Source organism: Chionomys nivalis, chromosome 4, assembly GCF_950005125.1.
Source record: "Chionomys nivalis chromosome 4, mChiNiv1.1, whole genome shotgun sequence".
NCBI lineage: Eukaryota > Metazoa > Chordata > Mammalia > Rodentia > Cricetidae > Chionomys > Chionomys nivalis.
The window spans coordinates 23613189-23640920 of NC_080089.1; the positions used below are offsets into that span (position 1 = coordinate 23613189).

The following is a 27732-nucleotide window of genomic DNA, read 5'->3' on the forward strand; positions in this document are numbered from 1 at the left end:
TTCCCGGCCTGTCTTCACTCCTGTCTGTGAATTCTTTGCTTGACTCTTTTCCAGGTTTTCAAATTCAGCTCATCTCATAAGTGTATGTTTTTAGAATGCAGGTCTGACCAACCATGACCACCCCTCAGCTGTTGGGATGCTATAATGGATAGAATGCTATAACAGCTCATTCCTAGATGCTTCCCTGAGAACACTGGTTTACAATCTCTTCCCGCACCATCTGATCACAAGCTCTTTGGTTTGGACTCCCATATAACCCTCCTGCAAGCCATAAGCTAATTGAATCATGTCCACAGTTACACCATTTCTGAGACAGCTTTCCATTTTTATTCTATGCATCATTTCTATACAACCATTTAACAGCCAAGTCTACCCTCAAGGTGAATACTTTTCTGGTTCAATCCTCAAAAGTTCATAGGATGACTCTTAGTCCACAGCTACTCCAGATAGCCTGATCCACAGCCCTGCCATACTGTGGAGGCCCAGCCAGTCCCCCATTCTTCATGCAGAAGGTCTTTTGACACTTGTGTTGCCAGTCCCCAGACAGGTCCAGATATCTCAGAGGTGTTCTCTCCATCCCTGTTCTGCATATCTGTGAAAGAATTATTAAAGGCCTTCAATAGAACAGAACTTGAATTAAGTACCCATTTATGCATAGTTTTATAGTATTTCTCTCACACTGTGTGAGTATGAAGATGATCTTGCTAATGCAAGACAGAAGCCCTCTTCTAGCTCTAGGTGAAACAGCTGGAAAGGTGAATACAGAAAATCAGCTGGGATGACAATGTTCCAATTGTAATTGCAAAGATATCCCAGCTGGGTTGCTGAAGGGATGTCAGTTATCCAAAACAAGCAAACAAAAAGACAGGCTTTTCAAAACTGTATCATCAGAAGATGGCTTTAGGGAAGGATGAAGGTGGCCCTCTGAGCAAGGGCATTCCTACCTCTGGGCTTCCATGTCAGCCAGGTGGCTACTGACCACTTAGCAGAACTTTTGAAGCAATGCAGGATGAGAGAGGATAGGGCAAAATCCTGAGTTAGATTCCTAACTGCTCAGTAACTATCCTGAAGTCCCCAGAGCTTAGCAGAATGGCAAACTATTCACGTCTAATTGTCTTCAGGGATCGAAGCTTTGCAGTCTCTCTCACTGAAATGACCATTTGGCATAAGGTCATTTCTGTGCTAATGGAATTAAGAATTCCTATTTCCGCTTTTGTTATTTCCAGCCAACCTAAACAAACCATCAGGCCTTACTCGGGGCTCAGTACTTAGGTGATATGAGCAGTAAGAGCCAGACAGGTCTCAGTGGCAGGAAAGTCTTTGCTGCTGGCTCAGAACTGGGGCTTTATAAATTTACCATTGACCCTTTCTCTGCAGTTTCATTTCCCGACTTGGAAAGTAACAGATATTTTCCTCCTTCCTTTGTTTGAAATATCAGTCTTCAGCATCACACAAATAACAGCATCCACAAAAGAAGCCATGAAAATGTGAGGGTATCACAGTGCTCTAACCCTCACTCCAAGCAGATGATGGAGCTGAACCCCTTCTGTCACATATTTGATTACTGTCATGTGGAAGCCACACATTGCTCCAGCATCCAAACTGTGTAATCAGCATTATCCTAAAGCTTATTCCAAGCCAGCTCCCTAGCCAAGCTTTGGATGAGATTTGGATCCAAGCGTAAATGAAGATTGGTTTCAATGTGAAGGCATAAAGTAAAGCGATAAGGCAATGTCATCACTTTATGTCAATCTCTACTCAATTTGCAATAGACATCCAGCATGTTGGCAGGCATAGCCTGAATGTCTCCATGATCAAAACTGAATCAGAATCTAGGCTGCAGCATTTATAAGCCAAGGAATCCACTTCTTTCAACTGCTTTTCCTTATTTGTAAGACTGAATACAGAGATGCCACAGTGAGTCACCAACATGGAAGGCTTCCCCAGGGATGCTCAGAGCCTGGCCTCAGATAACAGAGAACACGTAGCTATGTACCATAAATATACCTTAACAACAAAGGTTTTATGCTTCCTAGGTTTTCTGTGAGAAAGAGGATTCCAACTGCATCTGGATAAATTATGACTTCCACTCCAGACAATCCTGACACATAGAGTCAAGTAGAGCGATTAAATGTTTTAGATTTCCCAAGATACTTTGAATTGCAAGTGAGCCTCTCTGGATTTGTTATCCACTATTTAATTATTTAACATGTTCATTAACACTCCTTTTGGGCCACTGTCTTGAGTGTCTATTGCTAGGACCATGAACAAAAAGCAATTTGGGGAGAAAAGAGTTGAATTACCTTACACTTCCACGTAACCATCCATCAGTGAGGGAAACCAGGGCAGGAACTCAAGAAGGGTAGGGACTTGGAGACAAGAACTGATGGGTTGACCATGGAGAAGTGCTGCTTATTGTCTTGATTCCCATAATTTGCCCATCCTGCCTAGGACTACCAGGACCTAAGTTTATCATCCCAGAAGTGGTACAGTCCATGAGCTAGGCCCTCATACATCAGGCATCAATGAAGAAACTGTTCTCCAGCCAATCTGGTAGGAGAAATCTCTCAGCTGAGGCTCCCTGTTACCAAATTACTCTAGCTTCCGTCAGATTGACTTTAAATCAGCCAGCACAGCCATGCAGACGCCAGGATCACCCAGGAGGTTCTGATTCAGCATCATATTCACGAGCATCCTTTTGAAGCTATCCTACTCCACACCATCCACAAATGCACTGTGTGTCAGTCCTGTGTCCGCTCTGGATGATATGATGTCCATCATGGGATCTTCTGATTCACCTCTTCACAACTGAGCTGCAGTATACTGAGGCTCCCTTCCAGGTCTTTGACATTGTCACATCAACCAATAGTCTTGAGTTTCAAGGTCAATTGTCTGTAAGTCGGTAATCATGGCACCGAGAGCACTCTGGTTTTAGGCATTGAAAATTCTTAATTGAGGTGGACCTTTATAGGAAACAGTACCTTGTTCTGTCCAGGAACTCATATGGTGGTAGAGAACTGACTTCTTTGGTTGTCCTCTTCCCTCTGCATGCACATCATGAAATGCACTAGTGTGTGCGTGTGCACGTGTGCTCATATACACACATAGATGCACAAATAGGTAATATGTAAATCAATGCAAGGATATTTAAAAAGAAATATTTTAAATATTTAAAATGAAAAAATGACAAATTCAAGTATCGTTTCAACCCAGTTGTTAGGCATCTGGCTGAATTTTGCTTCATCTGACCACTAGGGGGCATTTAGTCCTCAACTATATCCTGTGAAGGTCAAGAAAGGTCTTGGACACAATCTGGATGGGGTAAAGTTAGGATCACTGCTAAACTTGGATGACAGGACAATAGATTGGTACAGATGACAGAGGAACAGGGAGAATTGGAGCACCATGTTCAAAGGTAGTGACTGGTCTTATGACCCTGCATCCAGCACTAAGCTAAATCTCTCCACCGTCACAATCTCAGTCAGCAACTAACTTAGTCTCAGATGGATTTTATTTTTACCATTATTCTGGAAAAAAGAAAACCAAAGTCAGAGAGTTTCTTGCCTACCATATGTCTCACCTGTGAACGGACCAAAGCCTTTGGATTCAGTCAGGTTGTGCTCCTCCATTTACCTGTGTGTGAGGTGTTACTCCCGTGACCCTCTTTCATCAAGTCCAGACACCGTAACTCTTCAAACCTTCATGCTACGTGTGTGTGTGTATAGCAAGAAAAATTAGCCAGCAGCTCAGTGTTTTCTTATTTGTATTTGATGAGGTAGGATTAAACGTGAGTGCTACACCTGCCTCATGTTTTATTATCCTTTGTAGCATCAGTGATTTAGGTTATTTAATTTGCTTCACAGTGGATAATTAATGGATGTTGCATAAATAAATACATACATAAATAATAAATAAATGCCAACTCTTAGGAAGAGCCCAGAAATCTATAATACTGAACTTCCTCCATCTGGGAGTTTCCTTAAGACCACATCTAAAGTCTCAGACACGGAGAGCCTATGTGCACTGTTTGTACAGGATCTGCCCAATGAACCCAGAGGAAAAGAAACTTTAATCTGCTTCCAGAGCTCTTTACACCTGCAAATCCCATCTCCAGTTCTAAAGCAGGTCCAGTGCTAGCTCACACTGACTTCCCAGCACTCCTGAAGGAAGTTTGCTTTTCACTGACATGGCAAACTGGTCATTGATTATACTGTACCTTCAGTCACTGCATGCTCCCAGTGGAACAGATGTGAGCCCCACGCCTATTTGAAGCTGGGATTCCTGAATCTGGAATGTATTGTTAGTATATACAGCAAGCTGACCGCCACTGTAGTCCCAGTAGAAAGAAAATTAACTTCCTTAAATGTGTTTTTGGTGACACCACTGTACTTGCTCGCCCACCAAGTAGAGAGGGGACCATTCTTCTACCCATCATGTCATTGTTGACTTTTCTGCAGCTGGGATCTGACTGCACTCACCACAGGTGGGGCTTTATGTGAGGGAAGGAAATCATTAAAGAGATTTAATCTGGAATGATAATATTGACTTTCAGTACTAGAAACTGAGTTCTCCTGCTCAGTTCTTCTCTTCTTTTGACTTGCCTGTAAAACACTATCAGCGTAAATATGACTGAAAAACATTCTGTATCAAAACTAGAAAATAGGAAGCCAGGGTGGAAGGCACAGACTTGGAAAGTTCAAGACCCATCTGAGTCCATCCTGGGCAACTCAATAATTTTCTGCCTCAAAATTAAAAGGAAAAATGAGGGTACTAAATGCTTACTGGTATCATTAAGGCCCTAAATTCACTCCAAACAAATGAAAATAAAGAAGAGGAGGAAAAGATGAGATTACCACCTTCCCTGATAGAGAGGAAACATCACAAACAATAGAACTCCCTTTCTTCTTCACCCGAGGTTGGAAGAGATCAACAGAGACCAAAGAACTTCTAGGCAGGGGTAAAAATAAATCATTCTTCTGGCGCTCCAGACAATCTGAGAAAAAATGCTGGGCATGTACAAAATCAAATAATTTTCAAGAAAAGAAATTGCTCGAGGTATCAAAACGCTTCACTCTATAAAACTGACTTCCTGAAAGAAATGAAAAAGTCTTAGAAATTCATCTACATCCTCATCAGACTTAACTGGACACCGCATTAAAAAGAGGGCATAAATGAGTGCAGGGAAATACTGTCTTAACATGGAAATACTATTACTTCGGAAATACAGAGTGAAAAGATAGCTCGATGGGTGAGATAGACGGGCACTCGACAAATTCTCATAAAATTTACAGGAAAGGAAGGAAAGCTAAATAGGATGGACACAGGAAGAGGAGAGAGACAGAACATCTAAGAGGTCCACACCGTCACCTAGCCATGACAGAGCTGAGAGTAGACAGGGGCAAGAAACCATCATAGAAGTCAGTTTACCTGACTCTCAAAGTCGAACACTTTAATATAAAAAATGTGAAGAAGACTCACACTGAAAGAAGACCCAACCTAATAACTTTGTGTCTAAGTCTCAAAAACATTGAAGGAGAGAACAAAAGATCAAACATCTAACAAGAAAAATGAGTTGCTGCAAAGACAAAGAAAGCACCAGAAGCAAGGCGGCTCTGCACTTCCACGTTTGCAATGCATGTCTGCAGGCTATAAACAGAACACACTGCCATCCCTCAGCAGCAGATGCTATGCAGGTACAGAATTCCCTCTACCGCAGAGGGTTCAGATCCTGCCCCAAATTTTCTAAGTAAAACCAACAGTGTTGCAGACAGAAAATAAGCAAACAGAAGCATGAGCTTGAAAAACCATAATTAATAGCTATATAATTCTTGGTTTATGACACTTTAATATACCTGCCAAAAATGATTGCTAGGAAGATACGTTAAAATTTATTAAGAGTCTGAGGAGTAATGCTCACAAATTATTTCAGCAGAACTCAGAGACTTAGGAGGGAATGAAAAATCAGTAATTTCCAAGTTGGGAAGCTTCGACAAAATATATAAAATGAGTCACTGTCATATAAATCACCATTTGTTGTTTGGGAAAAAAATTAAATAAATAAAAGATACCATTTCCGTAAGAAGTTTTTAGATACAGCAAGTGATAAAATGTTTCAGAAGAATGAGGTTGTATTTTGGCATCATCTAGTCAAGGGCTGGTGTGGTTCCTCATGCCCCGCCATCCCATACCTATACACACATGCAAGAGGTACACAGAGCAGCACTGCCACCAACAGCTGCAAGCCATGTGTCTATTGAAGTGCATGGAAGAGATCAACTGGACATCTGGGGAGATGATTTAGTGGGTAAACCGCTTGCTTGCAGGCATCAGAAATCATGTAAAAACCTGGACAGAGTTAGTAACCTGCAATTCCAGCCATTTACAGGTGGAGACAGAGAACAGGCTCTCTCCCGGTTTAGTGGGTGACTCTGTTTAAGTTTAAAAACATGAAAGGAGAATGATCAAAGAATGCATCCAACATCAACTTTGGGTCTTCACACATACACACAAGTGCACAGACACACACACACACAGAGAGAGAGACAGAGAGACAGAGAGAGAGAGACAGAGAGATCTGTATATGAATACCCATAGTCATACACAGAAAATAAGAAAATTATTTAAAAATTGGAATATAGTCATTGAGCAATACTACGCAACAATAAAACCCTACAACCATTCAACAAAATTGATGGCCCTTATTACAAACCAAACAGGTAAGAGTCTCCGATTGAGACATGTCTTGAATGTGTCCCCAAAAGGTTAATATGCAAACTTGGTCTCTAGAGTGGTAATGTTGTAGTGGCTGAACCTTAATGAAATAGGACAATGTGGCAGACAATTAAGCTATAATAGCTTAATTATAGTGGTGACTGGAAAGAATTGTAGAAGAGAATTGGTCCCCATGGCCTGGCCTATAAATCATCCTCGCTTGTTGTCTTACCATACGATTCCCCTCTTATCAATGTCCCCACCACAGTGGTGTTTGCCAACTTGTAATGTAGCCAGGAGCCCTCACCAGAGTCAAGCAGATGCACATCATAGATCATGGTCCTGAATCACCAAAGCTTTGGGCAGGTGAATTATGTCATGTATTACCCAGCGTCAGGTACTTTGCTATAGCAATCAAAAGACAAAGGCATGAAGCATATACAAGGTCTGCGTGGGGAAATGGCTTGATTGGTAAAGTGTTTGCTTCACAAGCATGAGGACCTGAGCTGGGATCTCCAGGAGGAAGGAGAACGTAGACAAGCAGACCAGAAACTCTAATATTTGTCATTCACCAAACAAGAACACATTAGTAAAAGAGAGTTCTTGTTATGTGAGGACCCTGGAAATGCTCATTTCCATCCTTCAGCAATGAGCAGAACTGCCACAAAGGTTAATCAGTAACTCTGCAATGACACTGGATTCTGCTACTTCTTTGATCTCAATCTTTCACATCTAGGGATGGATTTTGTTGGAATTAAATACATGTATACATGTAATAGATGTTTGTAGATCTATGATTTTTTAAAAAAGTTAAAATTCCATGAACTCTCCCAATAGAGGATCAGTTTAGTAACTTTTAATGTGTCAACATTAAAAGGCAGGTAGCTACTAAACAGATCACAGGAAGTGATTTTCTGCTATTATAGTCCAAATGGCAGAGCAAGCAAATTAACTTAGATCAGACTTCATTTGAAAATGTGCGTGTTTTTCAGTGGTCTCACCTATGCTCCTGAGAACACAGCTCCCTTATTTGGCTGCTAGGAAGATTAAATAAGGGGATATCTGTCAAATGTCATGCTGTTCCTATTCAATATACTGTGATGGAAGAAAAAAAGCCACAGGGTTATGTGGCTGTCGGACATGAGTGATTTTAGTTTCTTCTTTCTGTTTGCATATCTGTGGTAATTTGAGTGTGTTAGCCCCCATAATCTCATAGGGAGTGGCACTATTAGGTGGTGTGGATTTGCTGTAGTAGGTGTGGCTTTGTTGGAGGAAGTGTGTCACTGTGGAGACAGGCTCTGAGGTATTTTGTTTAAATTGTGCTAGCTGTCACTGTCTCATTCCTGTTGCCTGTAAGAGGTAGGACTCGCAGCTACTACCCCAGCACCACAACTGCCTGCGTGCCAACATGCTCCCTGTCATGATAACAAGGGACTCAACCTATGAAACTGTAAGTGAGCTGCCCAATTAAATTATAACAATTGTCATGGTCATGGTCATGGTGTCTCTTCACAGCAATAGAAAATGCAACTAACACAGTATCTTATCATTTAATAACATGTATTGATGGAATTTTTTTTAGGTTAAACCTGTGGAGCCTTTTTATTCATTTATATTTTTTTATTAAATGTATTTATTTATTTATGTATGTATTTATTTATTAGAGATTTCTGCCTCCTCCCCGCCACCGCCTCCCATTTCCCTCCCCCTCCGCCAATCAAGTCCCCCTCCCTTGTCAGCCCTAAGAGCAATCAGGGTTCCCTGCTCTGTGGAAAGTCCAAGGACCACCCACCTCCATCCAGGTCTAGTAAGGTGAGCATCCAAACTGCCTAGGCTCCCACAAAGCCAGTACATGCAGTAGGATCAAAAACCCATTGCCATTGTTAATGAGTTCTCAGTAGTCCTCATTGTCTGCTATGTTCAGCGAGTCCAGTTTTATCCCATGCTATTTCAGACCCAGGCCAGCTGGCCTTGGTGAGTTCCCAATAGCACATGCCCATTGTCTCAGTGTGTGGGTGCACCCCTCGCGGTCCTGAGTTTCTTACTATTGCTCTCTCTCCTTCTGCTCCTGATTTGGACCTTGGGATTTCAGTCCGGTGCTCCAATGTGGGTCTCTGTCTCTGTCTCCTTTTATCTCCTGATGAAGGTTAATATTCAGGAGGATGACTATATGTTTTTCTTTGGGTTCACCTTCTTATTTAGCTTCTCTAGGATCACAAATTATAGGCTCAATGTCCTTTATTTATGGCTAGAAACCAAATATAAGTGAGTACATCCCGTGTTCCTCTTTCTGAGTCTGGCTTACCTCACTCAGGATAGTGTTTTCTATTTCCATCCACTTGCATGCAAAATTCAAGAAGCCATTGATTTTTACTGCCAAGTAGTACTCTAATATGTATATATTCCATACCTTCTTCATCCATTCTTCCACTGAAGGGCATCTAGGTTGTTTCCAGGTTCTAGGCACAGGAGACCACTTCCTACGTATAACCCCAGCAGCACAGACATTAAGGGTATCATTGAATAAATGAGACCTCCTGAGACTGAGAAGCTTCTGTAAAGCAAAGGACACTGTCACTAAGACAAAAAGGCAACCCACTGACTGGAAGAAGATCTTCACCAACCCCACAACTGACAAAGGTCTGATCTCCAAAATATATAAAGAACTCAAGAAACCAGACTGTAAGAAACTAACCAACCCAATTATAAAATGGGGCACTGAGCTGAACAGAGAATTCTCAACAGAAGAAGTTCAAATGACCAAAAGACACTTAAGGTCATGCTCAACTTCCTTAGCAATCAGGAAAATGCAAATCAAGACAACTTTAAGATACCATCTTACACCTGTCAGAATGGCTAAAATCAAAAACACCTGATGGAAGTGGGTCTTGTATTAATCTGTTGCTTTCATTGGTTAATTAATAAAGAAACTGCCTAGGCCCATTTGATAGGCCAACCCTTAGGTGGGTGGAGTAAGCAGAACAGAATGCTGGGAGAATGAAGCTGAGTGAGGGAGTCGCCATGATTCTCCCACTCCAGACAGACGCAGCTTAAGATCTTTCCTGGTAAGCCAGCTCATGGTGCTACACAGAATATTAGAAATGGGTTAGATCAATATGTAAGAGCTAGCCAATAAGAGGCTGGAACTAATGGGCTAGGCAGTGTTCAAAAGAATACAGTTTCCGTGAAATTATTTTGGGTAAAGTCATGCGGGCAGCCGGGTGCCGGGGACGCAGCCCCGCCGCTCTTATTTCAATAAACACCAATGATAGCCTTTGCTAGAGAGGTTGTGGAGAAAGGGGTACACTCATCCATTGCTGGTGGGAATGCAAACTTGTGCAACCACTTTGGAAAGCAGTGTGGCGGTTTCTCAGCAAATTCGGGATCAACCTACCCCTGGACCCAGCAATACCACTCTTGGGAATATACCCAAGAGATGCCCTATCATACAACAAAAGTATATGCTCAACTATGTTCATAGCAGCATTGTTTGTAATAGCCAGAACCTGGAAACAACCTATTGATGGAATTTTTATTATTATGAGAGATCCCTCAAGATGCTCTCATCAGGTTCTCCGAATCTGATTGCCACAGCAAACATGACATCCTTGCATGGAAGTTTAGTCCAGTCTCACTGATGCTGCTGCAATCCAGATCTTGGGATTTTTAGCTCAAGGAGGCCATCTGCACAGCCCCAAACTCCTGGCTTCCTGTTTCATTTCTTGCCACTGTATCATGGATGCATTGCCATCTCCTACAGACTAAAGGTCTGCGCTGTCCCTTTCTTCCCAGAACCTGAGTGAGAGGCAGATCTATTTCTCTTTTGTTGGAATGGGAGGTCCAGCCTTTTCTCTACCTCCTCATCCCTGGAGAATAAGATGAGCCTCAGGGTCATATCAGATTGATGCAAAGTTGTGCACTCCCAGTTATGATGAGCCCGGGAATAAGCAGGCAGCCTTACTTCCCACACAACTTTAGACATGGTCAATAGCAGTTCACCTTGACCTTGGGTAACTTTTTATGATGTGTCAACAAATGTAGGGGAGCAAGTTCATGCAAATACAAGGAAGGTGGAAGTGTGCACAACCTTGCTGGTTCTGTGCCCTTTCCCCTGTGGGTGAAGAACAGCAGTGCAGGAAGTAGAGAGTGTCCTTTCCTGGATTTTTCAATGGTATCCAAGTACAGTGACCATCCCAAAGAGATAGTAAATCTAGAATCTCTAGGTGAGACAATGGAGGAGGCTATTGGTGACCCACTCCCTTCTTACATTAGGGTTCAGATAAATGTGTTCCAATGTCCAGTGAGTATAGTACCTGAGAGATCTCCAGAGGCCTCCTATCATGAGATGTTAAATGGCCCAACTCCAGTGTCTTGAGATAGACTAATTGCTAAGTGCTGATGCACATTGGGGTATAACATTTATTATTTGAAGCACACACAATGTCACACTCAGCCTAGGGCTAGCTTTTACTATTAATAAGGTTATTTTACTATTAATAAGGTTAGTTTACTATTCAAACTATGGCACTTTGAGGACAAAGGTCAATTTACATAATTATTTGTGAATGTTCATCAAGGATCATCCTAAGCAAACCATATTATGAAGTTACTGAACTTATAACTCAAACTTTGAGAAATACTTTCCAAAGGCTTCCAACACACGCGATTCTTTGTCACTGTGATCATAGTTCACAGACAAGAATTCTTTATGAGAGATTGTGGGCTTCTCTGACAGCAAGTTCAGAGCACACAGGGCAGGGTGGTGACTACAGAAAAGCCTTTCAGAGAGACATTCATACTAGAGTCCAGCACTGAATGAATCCATCAACTCCTGTAGTTTCTTCCAGGAGCTGAGCACGAGCTCTCTGTGGCTCCATCTGACTTGCCATACCATGCCACCCGCCCAGGGTCTCCTTCACCCTTTCCTGACCCGCATGTGCCACTCTCACCATCCTTCCTGACAGGACAGAACACAAGGACTATATTCAGGACATAAACACCTGGGCCTCCTACCAAACCTCTGGGGCATTAATGTCAGTCAGCTCCACAAATGCACCTTCCAAGCAAAATCCACAGATCTTACATCCTTCTCCAAGTTGATCTACAATGTTTAAAAGATAAGTTCTCTATGATCAAATCTCTTGTTCATGCCCCACTTCCAGCACACCATTTGCTGAGTGGGGACTGTCAGCATGATGCATGGAAGGGCCCCTTTTCCGTATTAGCTTCTGGCAGAGAGTTGTTTGTCTCGCTCAACACAGCATTTCTCTAACAAAACTGAATTTCCCCATTAGAGTAAAAACAATCCTTTCCAGGCTAATAGCTTTACATCCCTGGGCTCTCTTGATGCCGTTCGTAGGAAGATGACTTTGCAAGTAGCAGACCATCTAGACATATAACCCTCTCTGGTGAGGAGAGGACAAGAGACAAGGCCTATGACTTGGCAGTTAGCAAGGTAGTGATCCTCTAAGTGAGAAACTACAAACATATTGGATTAAGTTATAGGTGGCCTGTAGCTTTCAAAATAACCAAGATCAGCCCTCTAGTTCTCTCACTCAATTCTGCCTCCCTCGTGCCTTCCACTACCGGTGTCTTCGCTCCTTTACTTTCACATTGTGATGGTTCCAAGGCCCTGGCCTAACCGGAAACTTAGGTCTCCTTTGTAAATCCAGGGTGGAGAACTGAAACATTAGGCAGTACATTCTAGGATTCACAGACCTGCTAGATTTATCCTGGACTTCTGACATGGATAGAGACTTGTAGAATATCCTTAGAGACTTGTAGAATATCCTAAGTGTTAGAATTCAGGCATTATGCTGGCCCCTGTCACCTGGTAGGACGCACCCAAGCAATATCCTGGCCAACTCAGGGTCCTGTGACTGACACATCTCTCATAAGTACATAGGTGCAAAAGGTCCCTCGAAGACACAAGCTCCGCCTACTCCTGCTCTCTTTCCTACTGCTGGTCCTTGTCTCTTCTTCATCTTCCTCTTTCTCTCTTCAACCTTTATCTCAACAAAACTCCCACATAAGTTCTGCCTTCATGGCGTGTCTGACCCACACATACCATGGGCTCTCACTTGCTCTGTGGCCCCTTGGCAGGGAGGTTTAGGATTTAATATGACAACCAAAGGGACCACATTCTGCTGAGAAGATGCAAGTGGGTAAGACAATATGAGTCCACCCAACTCATTCCCCAGTGTGCTCCACTCCCACAGCCTTATAAGCTTCTCAACATTTTATATTTACTAGATTTGTGTGTGTGTGTGTGTGTGTATGTTCTGTGACAGAGGTTGACTTCATCTTTCTACATTCTCATCCTTATATTTTAAAAGCAATTTTGTTAATTCACTGAGAATTTGATACAATGTACTTTGAACACATGTCTTCCTCTTCCCCAACCTCACACATAACTTCTACCCTCTACTCCCTTCCAACCCAGCTTTGAGATTTCATTTTACTGACCCCCATTGAGTTTGGTTTGTGTTGTCTGATTAACATCTTAGGGATGGAGCCTTCCCTGGCATGTGTATGACTTACAGAGGTCATATCTTTAAGGAAAACGGACTCTGCCTTTCCTGGAAGCTATCAAATGTTGTGCCCACCTCCACTTTGCATGCTGGAGTTTTGTCTAGCTTGAATTTGTGTAGGTTTTGTGCACACTGTCACAGCTACTATGAGTGAGCATAGTGCCCTGCTGTGTCTAGAAAAACACTGTCCCCTTAAAGTTACCCACCATCTCTGGCTCTTACAGTCTTTCTGTCCCCTCTTCTGAAATCTAGTCAGTAGGGGTAAAACATCCAACTAAGGACCAACTTGGTTTCTCCACGTTCTGTGGCTCAAGGACACACAGTCTTTAGCCACAGGTTAAGCCTATATCAAATGATTATCTAGCAAGAAACTTTTTCTCAAAATCTATAAGTTCACTATCATTTGCTGATCAGTGAATTCCATAGATCTCTGTATCTTCCTAGAGCAAAGATTATAGACATGTACCACAGTGTCTGGCTTTTACCTGTGTGCTAGGAGTCATTACTCACACCCTCATATTTTCACAAACAGCACTAACCCACTGAGCAATTTCCCCATCCTCCATTAGCCTATTTTGTTACATTAATGGATGGATGTATCTGTGCATGTGTGTAATGTATGTATGTAATATATGTGTATATTTGTATACAAGTATGTCACAGCACATGGGTGGAGTCAATTTGTTAGAGTCTCTTCTTCTACCATGTATGTCACAGAAATCAAAGTCAGGTTTCCAGGCTTGGCAGCAAATGTCTTTACCCACTGACCCATCTTTCACTTCCCATCAATCCATTTTTAAGTAAAATACTTTATTCTATTGTGTGAACCTATCACTCATATTTAGCCACTTCTCCTGCAGAGTCAAACAAGCAAGTGATACAATATGTGGACCATAGTAAATAACAAACTCATACACACACAACGTAACACGATGTATTTGTTCTTTCATGTATATGTTTATAAAGCATTTTTCAAAGCATTGGAAGGATATACACTATAATCAAAATTATTTTTGCAGAGAATTGTATTTGCTATAAAGAAAAATACGTGAGTAAAGTCTGAAAGTTTAGAAAGGATATCAAGAGAGGGACACTTAAATCATGAAAGAAAATAGAAAGCTATATTTTTTTCTGGTTTTAACTCTGTTATGGCTTCCAACAGCTGTGGTGGATATGTGAATTCAACTCTCTGTGTAATGAAGTAGCAAGAAGAATTTTTGCTCTTCTGAAGAAACCAGCATGTGTTATCCCTTTGATACAGTGACTGTAAATCTGGACTTTCTTTTTAATTCCACAGTCAATTTCTGTAATGGAACTGGACATGGCTAGGCACTGAGTACATTTCTTGCACTGACCAACTTAGGAAAAGTAATTTTAAAAAATGTTCTAGGGAGAGGGGGTTTGTAACCTGAACCAGTTCCCTGTTTCCTTCTGTTTAAAACTTCATTAGCATAGCCTGGAAATAATGGGGTGTATCTGTAATCCCCAGCACTCCAGTGGTGGAGGCAGACAGATCTCTCTGAGTCAAGACCAGCATGGTCTACATATTGAATTCCAGGCCAGTCATAGATACACAATGAGAACCTTTCTTAAAAGAAAAGAAAGAAAGAAAAGAAAAAGAAACCATAAATACTATATTACAGTGAGTATGTAAAGTCCCATGGGAAGCCACACGGCTTTAGAACAGCCACTCTCACTGGATAGAACTTCTTTGAGAGGTGTGGATTTTGTATCTGCCTAGTTTCAATGTGTAAGGTTTTTTATTTGCAAATTCTTTTCAATAACGTTTTAGTTAATTATTAGATAGGCAAAGAAATTAAATAAAAATCACCAAAGCTTCCTAGTATAATTTAACAGGATATATAAATTGCCTTGCTATACATAAAGTATGGATTTAAAACAAAATAAAACTATGAAAATGCCAAGACAGCAGATGAAATCTGGATAAAATTATAGAAAGTGAACTGACCGAGACACAAACAGGCATATCACAGATTCTTCTCCCCGTTGGGGAGCATAGCCTCTAATAAGATTCAGTTATATGTGCGGGTCTGAATGTGGGCATTAACCAAAAAAACCATAAAGGAGTCTTCTTAAGAGGAAGAAAAGCTGTCTAGGGAACCGATTGCCAGGAGAGCAATGGGACTCATGGACATGACAGTGGGAAGGTAGTGCCTGGGGGAGGAAGGGTTACAGTGGGGTTGGGGAAATGGAGGAGATGGGAAAGGAGGATTCAACAAAATACATTTTGTTTGAAAATGTCATAGTGAAACTAATGTTTTGTGTGCTCACTAACACTAAGAAGCAATTTGATGGTGTTTACCTTGGAATGGGGGGTTGGTTAAAATGGGAAGGGAGCCAAAAAGGATATGATCTGCATTGTTCTGGCTTCTTAAAACAATTAATTTTTCTGTGATCACATAACTTAGAATGAATTTCTGTGTTAAGCAGAAAATGGTGTTAATACATAGAGTACTAGCCATGTTTTTGCAGTGAAAGGATTATGAATGCAAGTGTATAAAAATTATAGTTTTGGGCTTCAGCTCCTGAGTTTGTTATTTACAGTGAGGTGAAGAATATGCACTCAGTATAGTGTGTGTGTGTGAACTTGTGTGGTGCTGAAGCTACCCCCCATGGCTCTGTCAAGGCTAAGCAAGCATTTACCACTGAGCCAAATCTCCAGCTCCATAAATGGTGCTTTGAATTTTGAATATGGATTTTTTTGTTCCTGGGCTAGCAGGTATGCAGTTTGACTTTCTTTTGTCATGCTGGGTGGGAACAAGAAAGCATGGTGCCCGGTGAACCACACTGTCATGAAAGGAAGTAACTGTTTGCTATGATTTTCCAAAACATCACGTATGATATTTAACACTTTCTCATAAAATAGATTTTATGCTAGGTAATTGTGTCGACCTGTGGCTCAATGTGAGTGTTCTGAACACAGTTAAGGTTGGCAAGGCTACTATGATGATTGATGTGTTAGATATACAAAATATAGTTATGAAGTGATATTTTCAACTTTAAAAGCGTTTGTAATTACATGATCCCACTGAAAGTCCACTCACTAAACAAGGTCGGCCCACATTGTGGAGGAGAATCCCCGTCATTTAAAATCAACAGACAATGGATGCTAATCACATCAATAAAAATACTTGCCTTCAGCATCTCAGACTTATGTTTGGCCAAGCAGCAGAATCCCAGAATCTAGCTACCTAACACACTGAATTTAGCCAGTTGAGATTTTTAGCTTTTGGGCTGCAGTCCTGGTCTGCTCCATTCTTAAAATGACTCTCCTGGACTCTTTGGACTGATTTGGTTTTGATTTCTGGCTTCTTCTGGCTTCCTTTGAGCCCATGTTTTTTCCTGACAAGTCTTGCGCTATATCTCACCTTGGGTCTAGCCTATCACAGTTCATCTGTTTATTCTCTGTTATGGATGTCAAGCAGATAAAAAGCTTCATTTGAAGTGATCATGGAAAATATCTTCTGAGGGACTTGGCATTTTAAGTGAGTGGCATCCCTGCTCTTCTTTTTTATTAATTATACATTATCCAGCAGAACGTTAATATTACCATCTTATGAAATTTGTCAAAGGAAAGAGAGAGAGGAAGATAACCCATAATCATACTCCTAAAATAACCACGGTTAACATTTTAGTGCATTTTATTTCTTTCCCTATGTGTGTAATTTTGCAAAATTGTAATCATATTCAGTATAAAATTTTTTCATGTTTTCCCACTTAAATATTATATTGCAAGTATTTTTAATATCACTACTAAGTCTTCATCACTTCACCTTTGATAGCTGCACAATGGTTCACCAAATCAAAGAGTTTGGTTTATTATCTATCTTATTATCGAACATTTCCCCTATCTTTGTGGCTGTAGTATTCTTTTATATACCCTGACCTCTCACATGGAGTTAAAATTACTTGGCTAAAGAAGAATTTTCATTTGGGTCAGTTTACTGTACTGCTTATATAAAGGAGTGGAGCTTTCCTGGGCTGGGGAGGAGAAGGGAGTAAAGAAGGGTTCAGAAAAACACTTCCAAGCAAGTCCACTTCCAAGCAAGGTGCCTGTAGCAGTCTTCCCAGGAAGCACCAGGTCCTTTACCTCCTCTGTTACAAGCTACTCTGTTTCTTTCAGACGGAACAGCTGATAACCCTATGGGTTCTTTTTGTCTTCACCATTGTGGGAAACTCTGTTGTGCTGTTCTCTACATGGAGAAGGAAAAGAAAGTCCAGAATGACCTTCTTTGTGACTCAGTTGGCCATCACGGGTGAGTGACTGTACCAGCCAGAGACAAGAAAGCTGTATCCAAATTCCTGCAGTATCAGTAAGTCTGAGAGTAATTTCTATAGGGTTACAAATGCCGTATTGGAATCCTTTTCTCTAAGGAGTTTGCATCTTTACATGTCCATGAGACTCCATTATGGAAATAACTTCTTATGTTAGCAACATGAAAATGACACTTCCAGTGTCACCACAAAGATCTGTAGGGTTTCATCCTTCCTATACACAATAGCCTCCCTAGTACAGTATGGTCATTTGATCTTTTCATCCCATTTTAAGAGCACTGGAAATATATCCTTCCTAGAAAACCAACCACAGTGATCTATATTTACTGATAAAATGTGACATTTCCAGACCTTTGCAGATTAAAGTCTATGGACATTGCTTTCAAAATACAGGTGATGTGGAACACCTCTGTTGGAAGTAGCATGAAAATAAGTTGATAGCCAGGTTTTGAAAGATCAAATACGGGCGTTGGGAAGGTCCAGCTCAAGAAGGGTGAAGACAGCACATCTGGAAGAGGAAGGGAGAACTATACCAAGGAAGGAACTGCACTCTGGAAGGAAGGTCCCAAGCAGAGGGCACAGTGGTAGAGAACCTGTTTAAAGGAACATTGCTCAATAGGCCAGAGAGAGAAGGGCAAGTGAGGCTCACAGGGAGTCCATGCAAAACCTGGCGTGGAGCCCAGGGGTATGCTCGCAAGATGGATGCCAGAGTAGTTTTGTTGGGGTTAGATTATAGGAAAAGTTTAAAAAAAAAGAAGTGTTGTGTGTGCTAACAGGAACGATGGTAAATTTTCATAGGGACGGCTAGCAAGTATCAATAGGTGCTGTTTACTGCTTCAGCTGCAATATGACTACGGGCTTCTTGGGAATTTAGGTTTGAGCCACAGAGAGATACTGTCGTCTTTCTCTTAAAGAAAATTGGTGCACATTTTATTTATTTAATTATATTTCAATTAATTTTTAAGAAATTCAGGCAAAGTATTTTAATTATACTCACTCCCTTCCTCCATTTACCCCAACACCTCCCTGCCTACTCAACTTTATGCCCTATCTATCTAACAATATCATATATATAAATATATACACACATATAAAGAGAGATCTTTATAGGGAGATAATCATCTCTCTATCTCTATCCATCATCTCTATCTCTATCATCTCTATTTCTATCTCCATCTATTGTCTCTACCTATCTCTATCATCTTATCTTGTCATCTCTATCTCCATCCATCATCTCTGTCTATCTCCATCATTTCTATCTCCATCATCTTTATCTCTATCATCTCCATTTCTAATTCTATCATTCCTTTCTCTATCTCTTTTTCTTTCTCAATTTCTCCTTAAACCCACTGATTCCAGTCTGTGTTAGTCAACTGCTCTTAGGTGTGGTCCTAGAGTATGGTCAACCTATTAGGGGTCACATAATTGAAGGAAACTATGACTCTGCCCCTGCCAACAGCTATCAAATCCTCAGCTAGAGATGGGACTTTGTACTCACTTTCCATGCTCAGACTTTTTTCCTGACCTGCATTTGTGCAGGTCTTGTGCATGCTATTACTGTGAGTTAATGTGTGTAAGTGCTTTGCTTTGTCTAGAAAACACTTTGTTAAACTCATTCACTACCAATAGCTCTTAAAAATTTCTCCCCCACACCCTGACACATGCACACTTCTGAGAAGATCCCTGAACCTTGAGGTAGAGTTTTGGCTTAGTTAGGCTTTCTATTGTTTTGAAGAGACACCCTGACCATGTAAACCCTTATAAAGGAAGATATTTAATTGGGATGACCTGAATTTTCAGAGGTTCAGTCTATTATCAACATCAAGGTAGGATATGGAGGCATGCAGGCAGACTTGGTGATGGGAAGGACCTGAGAGTCCTACATTTTGCAGGCAGTGGGCAGTGAACTGTCTCACTGGGAGTAGCTTGAATGTATATGACACCTCAAAACCTGCCTCCACAGTGACACACTTCTTACAATGAGACCACACTTACTCCACACCTACACCTCCTAATAATGCCATGCTGTATGAGTTTATGGGGGCTAGTTACGTTCAAACTACAACATTCCACTCCCTGATTCCTATAAACTTGCCATAATATCATAATGCAAAATGTATTTAGTCCAACTTCAAGAATCTCCATAGTCTATTATAGTTTTAACAATGTTCAGATGTCTAAAGTTCAAGTCTTTTCTGAGATTCATGCATTCTCTTTCTTAACTGCAATCCCCTATAAAATCAAAATAATAATAAAAACCAGATCACATACTTCTAATATATAATGGCACAAGATATACATTACCATTTTTAAATGTAGGGAAGGGAACATAGTGAGAAAATACTGGACCAAAGCAAGACCAAAACCAGCTGGGCAAACTCCAGTATCTACATATCCATGCCTGATGCCAAATTGCTCTCCATATCTCCAACTCTATCACCTTTGTTGACTGCAACCACTTCTTTCTCTTTGGCTGCTTTCCGTGAGTAGCTTTCCTCAGCAGCTATCCCCCAGCCGTGGCGTCTCCAACATCTTACAGTCTCCAAGGCAATCCAGGCTTCAACGTCACAGCTTCATGCAATAGGTCTCCATTCAGGGATGCCCTGACATATGTCTGGCCTCTGCAGCTTTCCTTAGTTTCAGGGACAAATCCCATAGTCCCTTTTTTGTCTATCCTTAACTCCAGATCCACGTGACTAAAACTGTCAAGTTCTGTTGCTTACTAGGGCTAAGACTTAACCCCCCTTTATCAATCACATCTTCACTAACTTTCTGTTTTCACTGGTTAGAGCAGGCTTGCATCAAACTCAGCTATCTGCCAGCCTCTACCTTCCTGGGACAGACAGTCTCTTCTCTCTAGTCCCTTCTCAGGAACACCTAAGATTGCTCCTATTGTTCCTTCCTGAGTGATATGATCCCCCTTCCTCCCTCTAGAAGGATGTATTTAATCCAATGGAAACCACTCACCTCGTGGCAGGCCTCTACTATTGCCTGTGGAGGACTACTTTTATTATGTTGATTAGTGTGAGAAGTGGCATCCTATTTGAGAGGGGACCATCCGTTGGGCAGGAGATCATGGTCTGTAGAAAATGAGGAAAGGGAGCTGAGTACAACCATCCATCCCATCCATCCGTCCATTGTTCAATGCTTCTTGACCAGGGATGCAAAGTGACCATTTGCTTCAAGTTTCTGGGGCCTCTACTTTCTTTCCAGGAAACCCAGGACTGTGCATTAAAGAAGCCATCTTCTCTACATGGTTTTTATCTGAGTATTTAATTATAGCAATAGAAAAAGAAATGAAATCAACAACCCAAACCCCTCCTCAAATTCATTGTCTAACCCATTTCCAGTAAGTCTGGGTGCTTGAATTGTACTACTTGAGTTGTGAGAAACAACACCACCATTAAAAAGATATGAGCAGTTAAAGGGTCCTCTATTAGAGAAGGTGAGGGTGTGGTGGAGGAATGTTCCTGAAGTTTCTTAGGCCAACGGAAGAAGTCACACTGCTCACTCTCAGTGTTATCCAGCAAATGCTAAAATGTGACAGACCCCAAGAATGGGCGCTGGAGCTGCCATTCATTGTGTTGCTCTGGCTGCAGTGTTGTAATCCACACACTAAAAAAAAAAAAAATGTATATTCCCTTATAGTTTGAAAACTTAGAGGTAGAAGGGATATCAACCTGAAATTTATTTTTTCTCACAAATGACAAAGGAACAATTGAAATTTTATCGTCTATTACCAAATAGGGAAGATACATGTCCTATTTTAATTCATAGTCTGATTAACCTGGAGTTAATTTATCATGGTGTCATGAGAATGTTTTTATATTTTGAAGTTTCTAAAGGGTCACAGCAGAAATATTTCAAGTGAAGAAAGATTTTTGAACACATGGACTATTCCAGAAGTCAAAGATTGAGGTTCAGGGTCCAAATGTTATATATTGTAGAAACCACTGGAAGGCCCGCACAAACCAGGAGCTGTGATCTCTGTGTCATTGTCAGCCAAGGCGAGAAGATGGGAGCAAGGATGGAGGACACAGACACATGCAGGCACCATTGAGGAACCCACTCTAGAGACGTCTGCTTCTCCCGTGTCCCCGAGGCTCCTCAAAGTTTCTCTAGCGCAGAGCCCCTATAGGTTTTGTCCCTGGCTGCCTGTCTCCCCTGCTCCTTCCAGGTTTCCTGGGAGCCCCGACTTCCATTCTCACAGACATCCCATCTTTATCAGATCGTGTGAGCTTAGGACCTGCAGGCCCTAACTGAGTGCACACCTTTCTTTTGTTTTCTTTAAGATTACCTGTAGAAACATGAATTTTTGTCCTTAACAGATGAGTGAACATTTGAAGAAACATAATGAGATCGTTGAAAAGCAAACACCTTAAAATTGTGTACTTTATGCTTCCACAACTGTCAGCTGCCACGAGAATTTCTCAGTTCTATGTTGTTCCAACCCTGGGTCTTACCTTTACTTTTTAAAACATGTTCTTCTATTTCTAAATGTCTATTACCATATGTCAAAGAATTCTAACTTTTCTTTGTTTTATTTGTATTTTACTTTTGTCGTCTTTTTTACTCTGCACCAAATCATACCCTTTAGATTTCAAAGTCAATGGGTGCCTTTTATAGAGAGAAAGTGAGTTCCTGTCTAAGGAAACAACACAAGAGCCAGTTATAGTAAGGGGCTCACCAGCAAGTACATGGATTCACATTTATGCTTAAAATTCTCATGGCCAAAAGGAAACCCTTCTGAATTATTTTAAATTGTGAGGTGCATGGTTTCAGCTATGAGACTATTATGTGGTCTTATGTCAAACAATTTGAACTTGTCAGTTTATGCTCAATAGTATAACCAATAATAATTAGAACAACTTTTAAACTTTTTTTACAAGGTAGCCATCAGTACTAAAGCAAGCTCAGACTTGAGGGCAAGCAACACATCCTATAGAAACAACTTTTAACCCAAAAGAGTTATAAAATGCAGTCCTTAATAAGTGCAAAAATATATAAATTTTTACATAGTACACTGTGTTATATACACTTCATCTAAAGGAGGTTAGTTAAAAAGGAATTAATAATATTTGAATTACTAGACCAGAAGATAGGCTATACCAACTGTTGCATTTTATACAGACTAAATAACCAAACCAAAATAACAAGTTCATCATGTATACTTTAAAAATTATCAGTTATAGTCTATTCATAAAAGATGCATTTTAAATGTAATACACCTAAGGTTAAAATTTATTATTAAAGATTTCTCCCTCCTCCCCGCCTCCGCCTCCCATTTCCCTCACCCTTCCCCAATCAAGTCCCCCTCCCTCATTAGCCCAAAGAGCAGTCAGGGTTCCCTGCCCTGTGGGAAGTCCGAGGGCCTCCCACATCCTTCCAGGTCTAGTAAGGTGAGCATCCAAACTGCCTAGGCTCCCACAAAGCCAGTACGTGCAGTAGGACCAAAACCCAGTGTATTGTTCTGTTCTGAGCAGTCCTCATTTTCCTTTATGTTCAGCGAGTCCGTTTTTATCCCATGCTTTTTCAGACCCAGTCCAGCTGGCTTTGGTGAGTTCTCTATAGATCATCCCCACTGTCTCAGTATGTGGGTGCACCCCTCGCGGTCCTGAGTTCCTTGCTCATGCTCTCTCTCCTTCTGCTCCTGATTTGGACCTTGGGATTTCAGTCCAGTGCTCCAATGCGGGTCTCTGCCTCTGTCTCCTTTCATTGCATGATGAAGGTTAATATCCAGGAGGATGACTATATGTTTTTCTTTGGGTTCACCTTCTTATTTAGCTTCTCTAGGATCACGAATTATAGGCTCAATGTTCTTTATTTATGGCTAGAAACCAAATATGAGTGAGTACATCCCATGTTCCTCTTTTTGGGTCTGGCTTACCCCACTCAGGATAGTGTTTTCTATTTCCATCCATTTGCATGCAAAATTCAAGAAGTCATTGTTTTTTACTGCCGAGTAGTACTCTAATATGTATATATTCCACACTTTTTTCATCCATTCTTCCATTGAAGGGCATCTAGGTTGCTTCCAGGTTCTGGCTATTACAAACAATGCTGCTATGAACATAGTTGAGCATATACTTTTGTTGTATGATAGGGCATCTCTTGGGTATATTCCCAAGAGTGGTATTGCTGGGTCCAGGGGTAGGTTGATCCCGAATTTGCTGAGAAACCGCCACACTGCTTTCCAAAGTGGTTGCACAAGTTTGCATTCCCACCAGCAATGGATGAGTGTACCCCTTTCTCCACAACCTCTCCAGCAAAGGCTATCATTGGTGTTTTTGATTTTAGCCATTCTGACAGGTGTAAGATGGTATCTTAAAGTTGTCTTGATTTGCATTTCCCTGATTGCTAAGGAAGTTGAGCACGATCTTAAGTGTCTTTTGGCCATTTGAACTTCTTCTGTTGAGAATTCTCTGTTCAGCTCAGTGCCCCATTTTATAATTGGGTTGATTAGCTTTTTACAGTCCTGTTTCTTGAGTTCTTTATAAATTTTGGAGATCAGACCTTTGTCAGTTGTGGGGTTGGTGAAGATCTTCTCCCAGTCAGTGGGTTGCCTTTTTGTCTTAGTGACAGTGTCCTTTGCTTTACAGAAGCTTCTCAGTTTCAGGAGGTCCCATTTATTCAATGTTTCCCTTAATGTCTGTGCTGTAATACACCAAAGGTCAAAATTTAAAGGAAAGAGAAAAGGATTGTGAATCTGTATTGGCTAGCTTTCCATTACTGTGACAAAGCAGACAATTATCTTATCAAAAGAAAATAAAACATTTGCTTTGGTTTATGATTTCATAGGCATCAGTCCATTGTGACAAGGCTGTGTTTCCTTTGGGACTATGATGAGACAGAAAATTAGGTGGGAACATGTGAACAAAGACCCACATAGTTAACTCCTAGTGACCAGAACAAAAAGAATGATAGGAGGAAACAGAACCAATCTTCCCTTCAGGGCAAACACCCAGTGCTCTAATGTCCTTCTACTAGGCTCTGACTCCTAAAGATTATGTCCAGAGGTCACTGGGCCACAGTGGCTCCACCATCACAAATAGGTTAAGATATTATCATGCGGTAGAGTTTCTATTTAAAAAAAGCTAGTCTCTCTCTCTCCCTCTGTCCATCTGTCTGTCTCTCTCCTCCCTACCTCTTTCATTCTCTGTCACTCACAATGATACAACAAAATGGCTGTGACCAGATGTTATCCATGATCTTTGACTTTCCAGGTTCTCGGCTGTGAGGAAATAAGTCTCTATCTTTTATAAGTTATCCAGTCTTAGGCATTTTTTGACAGTAGCATCAACAGACCAAGATAATAAACACAGAAAACCAACTGAACGAAGACTCTGCAGCTACGTTAAATGTTTATATATTCACAGTCCTTCTTGTGCTCTTCTGAGATTCTTGTACCCTTATCTTTGTCTTGATAGTTGCTTTGGAGGAACAGAAAGGAAGCTAAGAGGGCTTCTAAGGCTAAGCCTAATCTATTGACCAACAATTTGGCTTACAAATTCACAACTGTATTCCTCTTGAAACAATGCATCACATACACACTCAGAATTACTCTTGATGCAGTTTATTTGCAAAATATTTCACACCAAGGCAGAGCAGAGGTTTCAATCTCAAATGCCTTTAGGCGTGCAACAGAAGATGAACACGAATGAGACAGGCACAGTGGAGGCCCAGCTGGGTGCAGCGAGCACCCTGCCTAAGGCATTCAGACCCAATTTTTCTCAAAGACTATGCTGATCAAACAAAGTGCACACTGCACATGATGGCCATATTCGGCCTGAGGGTAATCTGCTAATAACCACAGATATAAAATTAAAATTAAGAGCTTGAAAAGCTTGTGTTGTTATAAAAGTCTGGCACACAAAGCATAAATAGCATCTGCAGGCCACGAGGGTCAGGAGTAAGCTGTTCGGTTTAGGTTGTGCGGAATGGAGGACAGAGATGGAAGCATTTAATATTTTCAATGGTTTTCACAGACTTTATTTGAGAAAATTTAAACATCTATTGTCCATATTAACCTTGCCTCAATAGGATCTCTCCAGGGTTTTTAATTGTAAGGTTTAAAAATAAACCTGAAACCCTCTGTGCTCAGTGACCCTAACAGTTGAACTAAAAATATGAAAAAAAAAATCCTACCAACAATAGTGGAAGTCTTGATGAGGATCATCCCATCATCTAGGTTAAAGAGAAAAACCCAGATCAGCTCATATACTGAGCACAGGGATTCTGGTTGGAACTCTGTATATTGGGTTTCTTTACAAAACTGGGTTTCTAGTTTAAGCTCATCAGGGTGAGCTGTTCTTACTTAAAGGTCCTGATATTAGGATGTTCATGCAAAGAACAAGCCAGCAAAAGCACCACTATCATTTATAGGTGATTTCCTCCTGGCATCAAGGAGGATATTTTAATTTAAGGGGCTATATTAGTTATTTTTCTGTTGTTCTGAGAAAACACCATGAGCAGAGCAACGTACAGGAGGAAGAGCTTATCTGGGCTCCTGGTTCCAGAGGGATAAGAGTCCATCGTGGCTGCAAGTAGCAGGTGCAATGGTAGAAGCAGGAAGCTGAAAGCTCGCATTCTCAACTATAGAAAAAAAAGAGAGAGAGAGAGAGAGAGAGAGAGAGAAGGAAGTTGGGGGGGGGTTGAATAGGAATTGCTCCGAAAGACTCAAAGATTTGGATGCTTAGTCGCCAGGTGGATGGCACTATTAGGAGGTGCCACCTTGTTGGAACAGGCATACCTTTGTTGGAAGGATCGTGTCACTGTGGTAGGTTTTGGGGTTTCAAGTGCTTAAGCCAGGTCTAGTCTCTGTCTTTGTTTCTGTCTGTCTGTCTCTCTCTCTCTTTCTCTCTGTCTCTCTCTCTTGCTACCTGTGGCTCTGAATGTAGAACAATCAGCTCTTTCTCCAGCATCGCATCTGACAGCATGCCACTATGCTTGCCACCATGATGAAAATGGACCAAAACTCTGATGTGTAAGCCAGGCCCAATTAAATGTTGTGGTCATGTTGTCTCTTCGCAATAATAGAAACTCTAACTCAGACAGAACTTGGTTGCAGAAGTAGGGTAATGTCATGATAGACCAGACTGTGCTTTTGTTTGGAGAAATGTGGACTTTGGGATTTGGGATTAGGAAAGCAGTTGAATGCTTTAAGCATGAATTAATGGGCTATATTAGGAGCATGGAGGATAGTGGTGCTTAGGGTGATTTGATGGGGCCTGACTAAAGAGGTTTCAGAAGAGAAGAATAATTAATAGTATGTTATCTAGAGACTATTCTTTTGACACTTTGGCGAAGATTGTGGCTGATTTCTGCCTTTGTCCAAAAAATATGTCTGAAGCTAAATTGAAGAGTCATAGATTAATAGCTTTGGCACAGAGTTCCAGACAGCCTAGTATTGATTGTGATGCTTAGTTCTTTGTGGTCAGACATGCTCATGAAATCTTTAATGAGAAGGAACAAGCTAAGCAAGGAAAAACAAACAAAAAATGTACATTTGAGAAATGGAGTACCAGGAATTGTAATGGAGTTAAATCTAGTGCTCAAGGAGATGAAAAAATTTAAAGAAAAGCCTGATCCTTAATGGAATAAAGGGAGAGGTGACCCCAGAACAAGACCCCACCCAGCTAAACTTCCAGTTTGTGAAAAGGAATTAAGAAAAGCTAGGGCAGGGTTTGATGGTACATGCCTTTAATCCCAGAGCTAGGGAGGCAAAGGTAAGTGGGTCTCTGAGTTTGAGGTCAGCCTGGTCTACAGCTTGAGTTTCAGGCTGCCAAACTTAGGCAGTGAAGGAAACAATCAAACACAGAAATCTGGTGAAAATGTATTTGAATAAGGAGTCTATGCTCCAGCCCCCGAAAGCAAGCGAACTTGACTGCTTCAGTCATGTGGTTTTGGTTTTAGAGTCAAGGATACAGGAAAGGGGCTGTTTGATCTCCCTCTGTGACTAAGAGAATTCACTGAGGCCAGACCTGTCTCAGGATTGTCCATTCTTGGAGACCCAGAGAGGCATCTGTGTGAAGCTGTGAAGGAGAAGCCTAGATTGCCTTGGAGACCCCAAGATGTTGGAGATGTCAGAACTGTGGGATACCTGCTGAGGAAATCTGCTAACGGGGAGTGAAACCAGCCAGGAGAGAGAAGTGTGTTGCAGTCAACAAAGCTGAAAACAGTTGGAGATCTGAAGAAC

General features: G+C 41.2%; 1 protein-coding gene across 1 annotated transcript in view; it reads left to right on the plus strand.

Moving 5' to 3' along the window:
* Window positions 1–27732, plus strand: part of Npsr1 (neuropeptide S receptor 1) — a 188462-nt gene that overhangs the window by 18224 nt on the left and 142506 nt on the right. The window contains exon 2 of the mRNA XM_057768633.1: window positions 17386–17518. Within this exon, the coding sequence (XP_057624616.1) occupies window positions 17386–17518 (133 nt within the window). The remainder of the gene's footprint in view (window positions 1–17385; window positions 17519–27732) is intronic.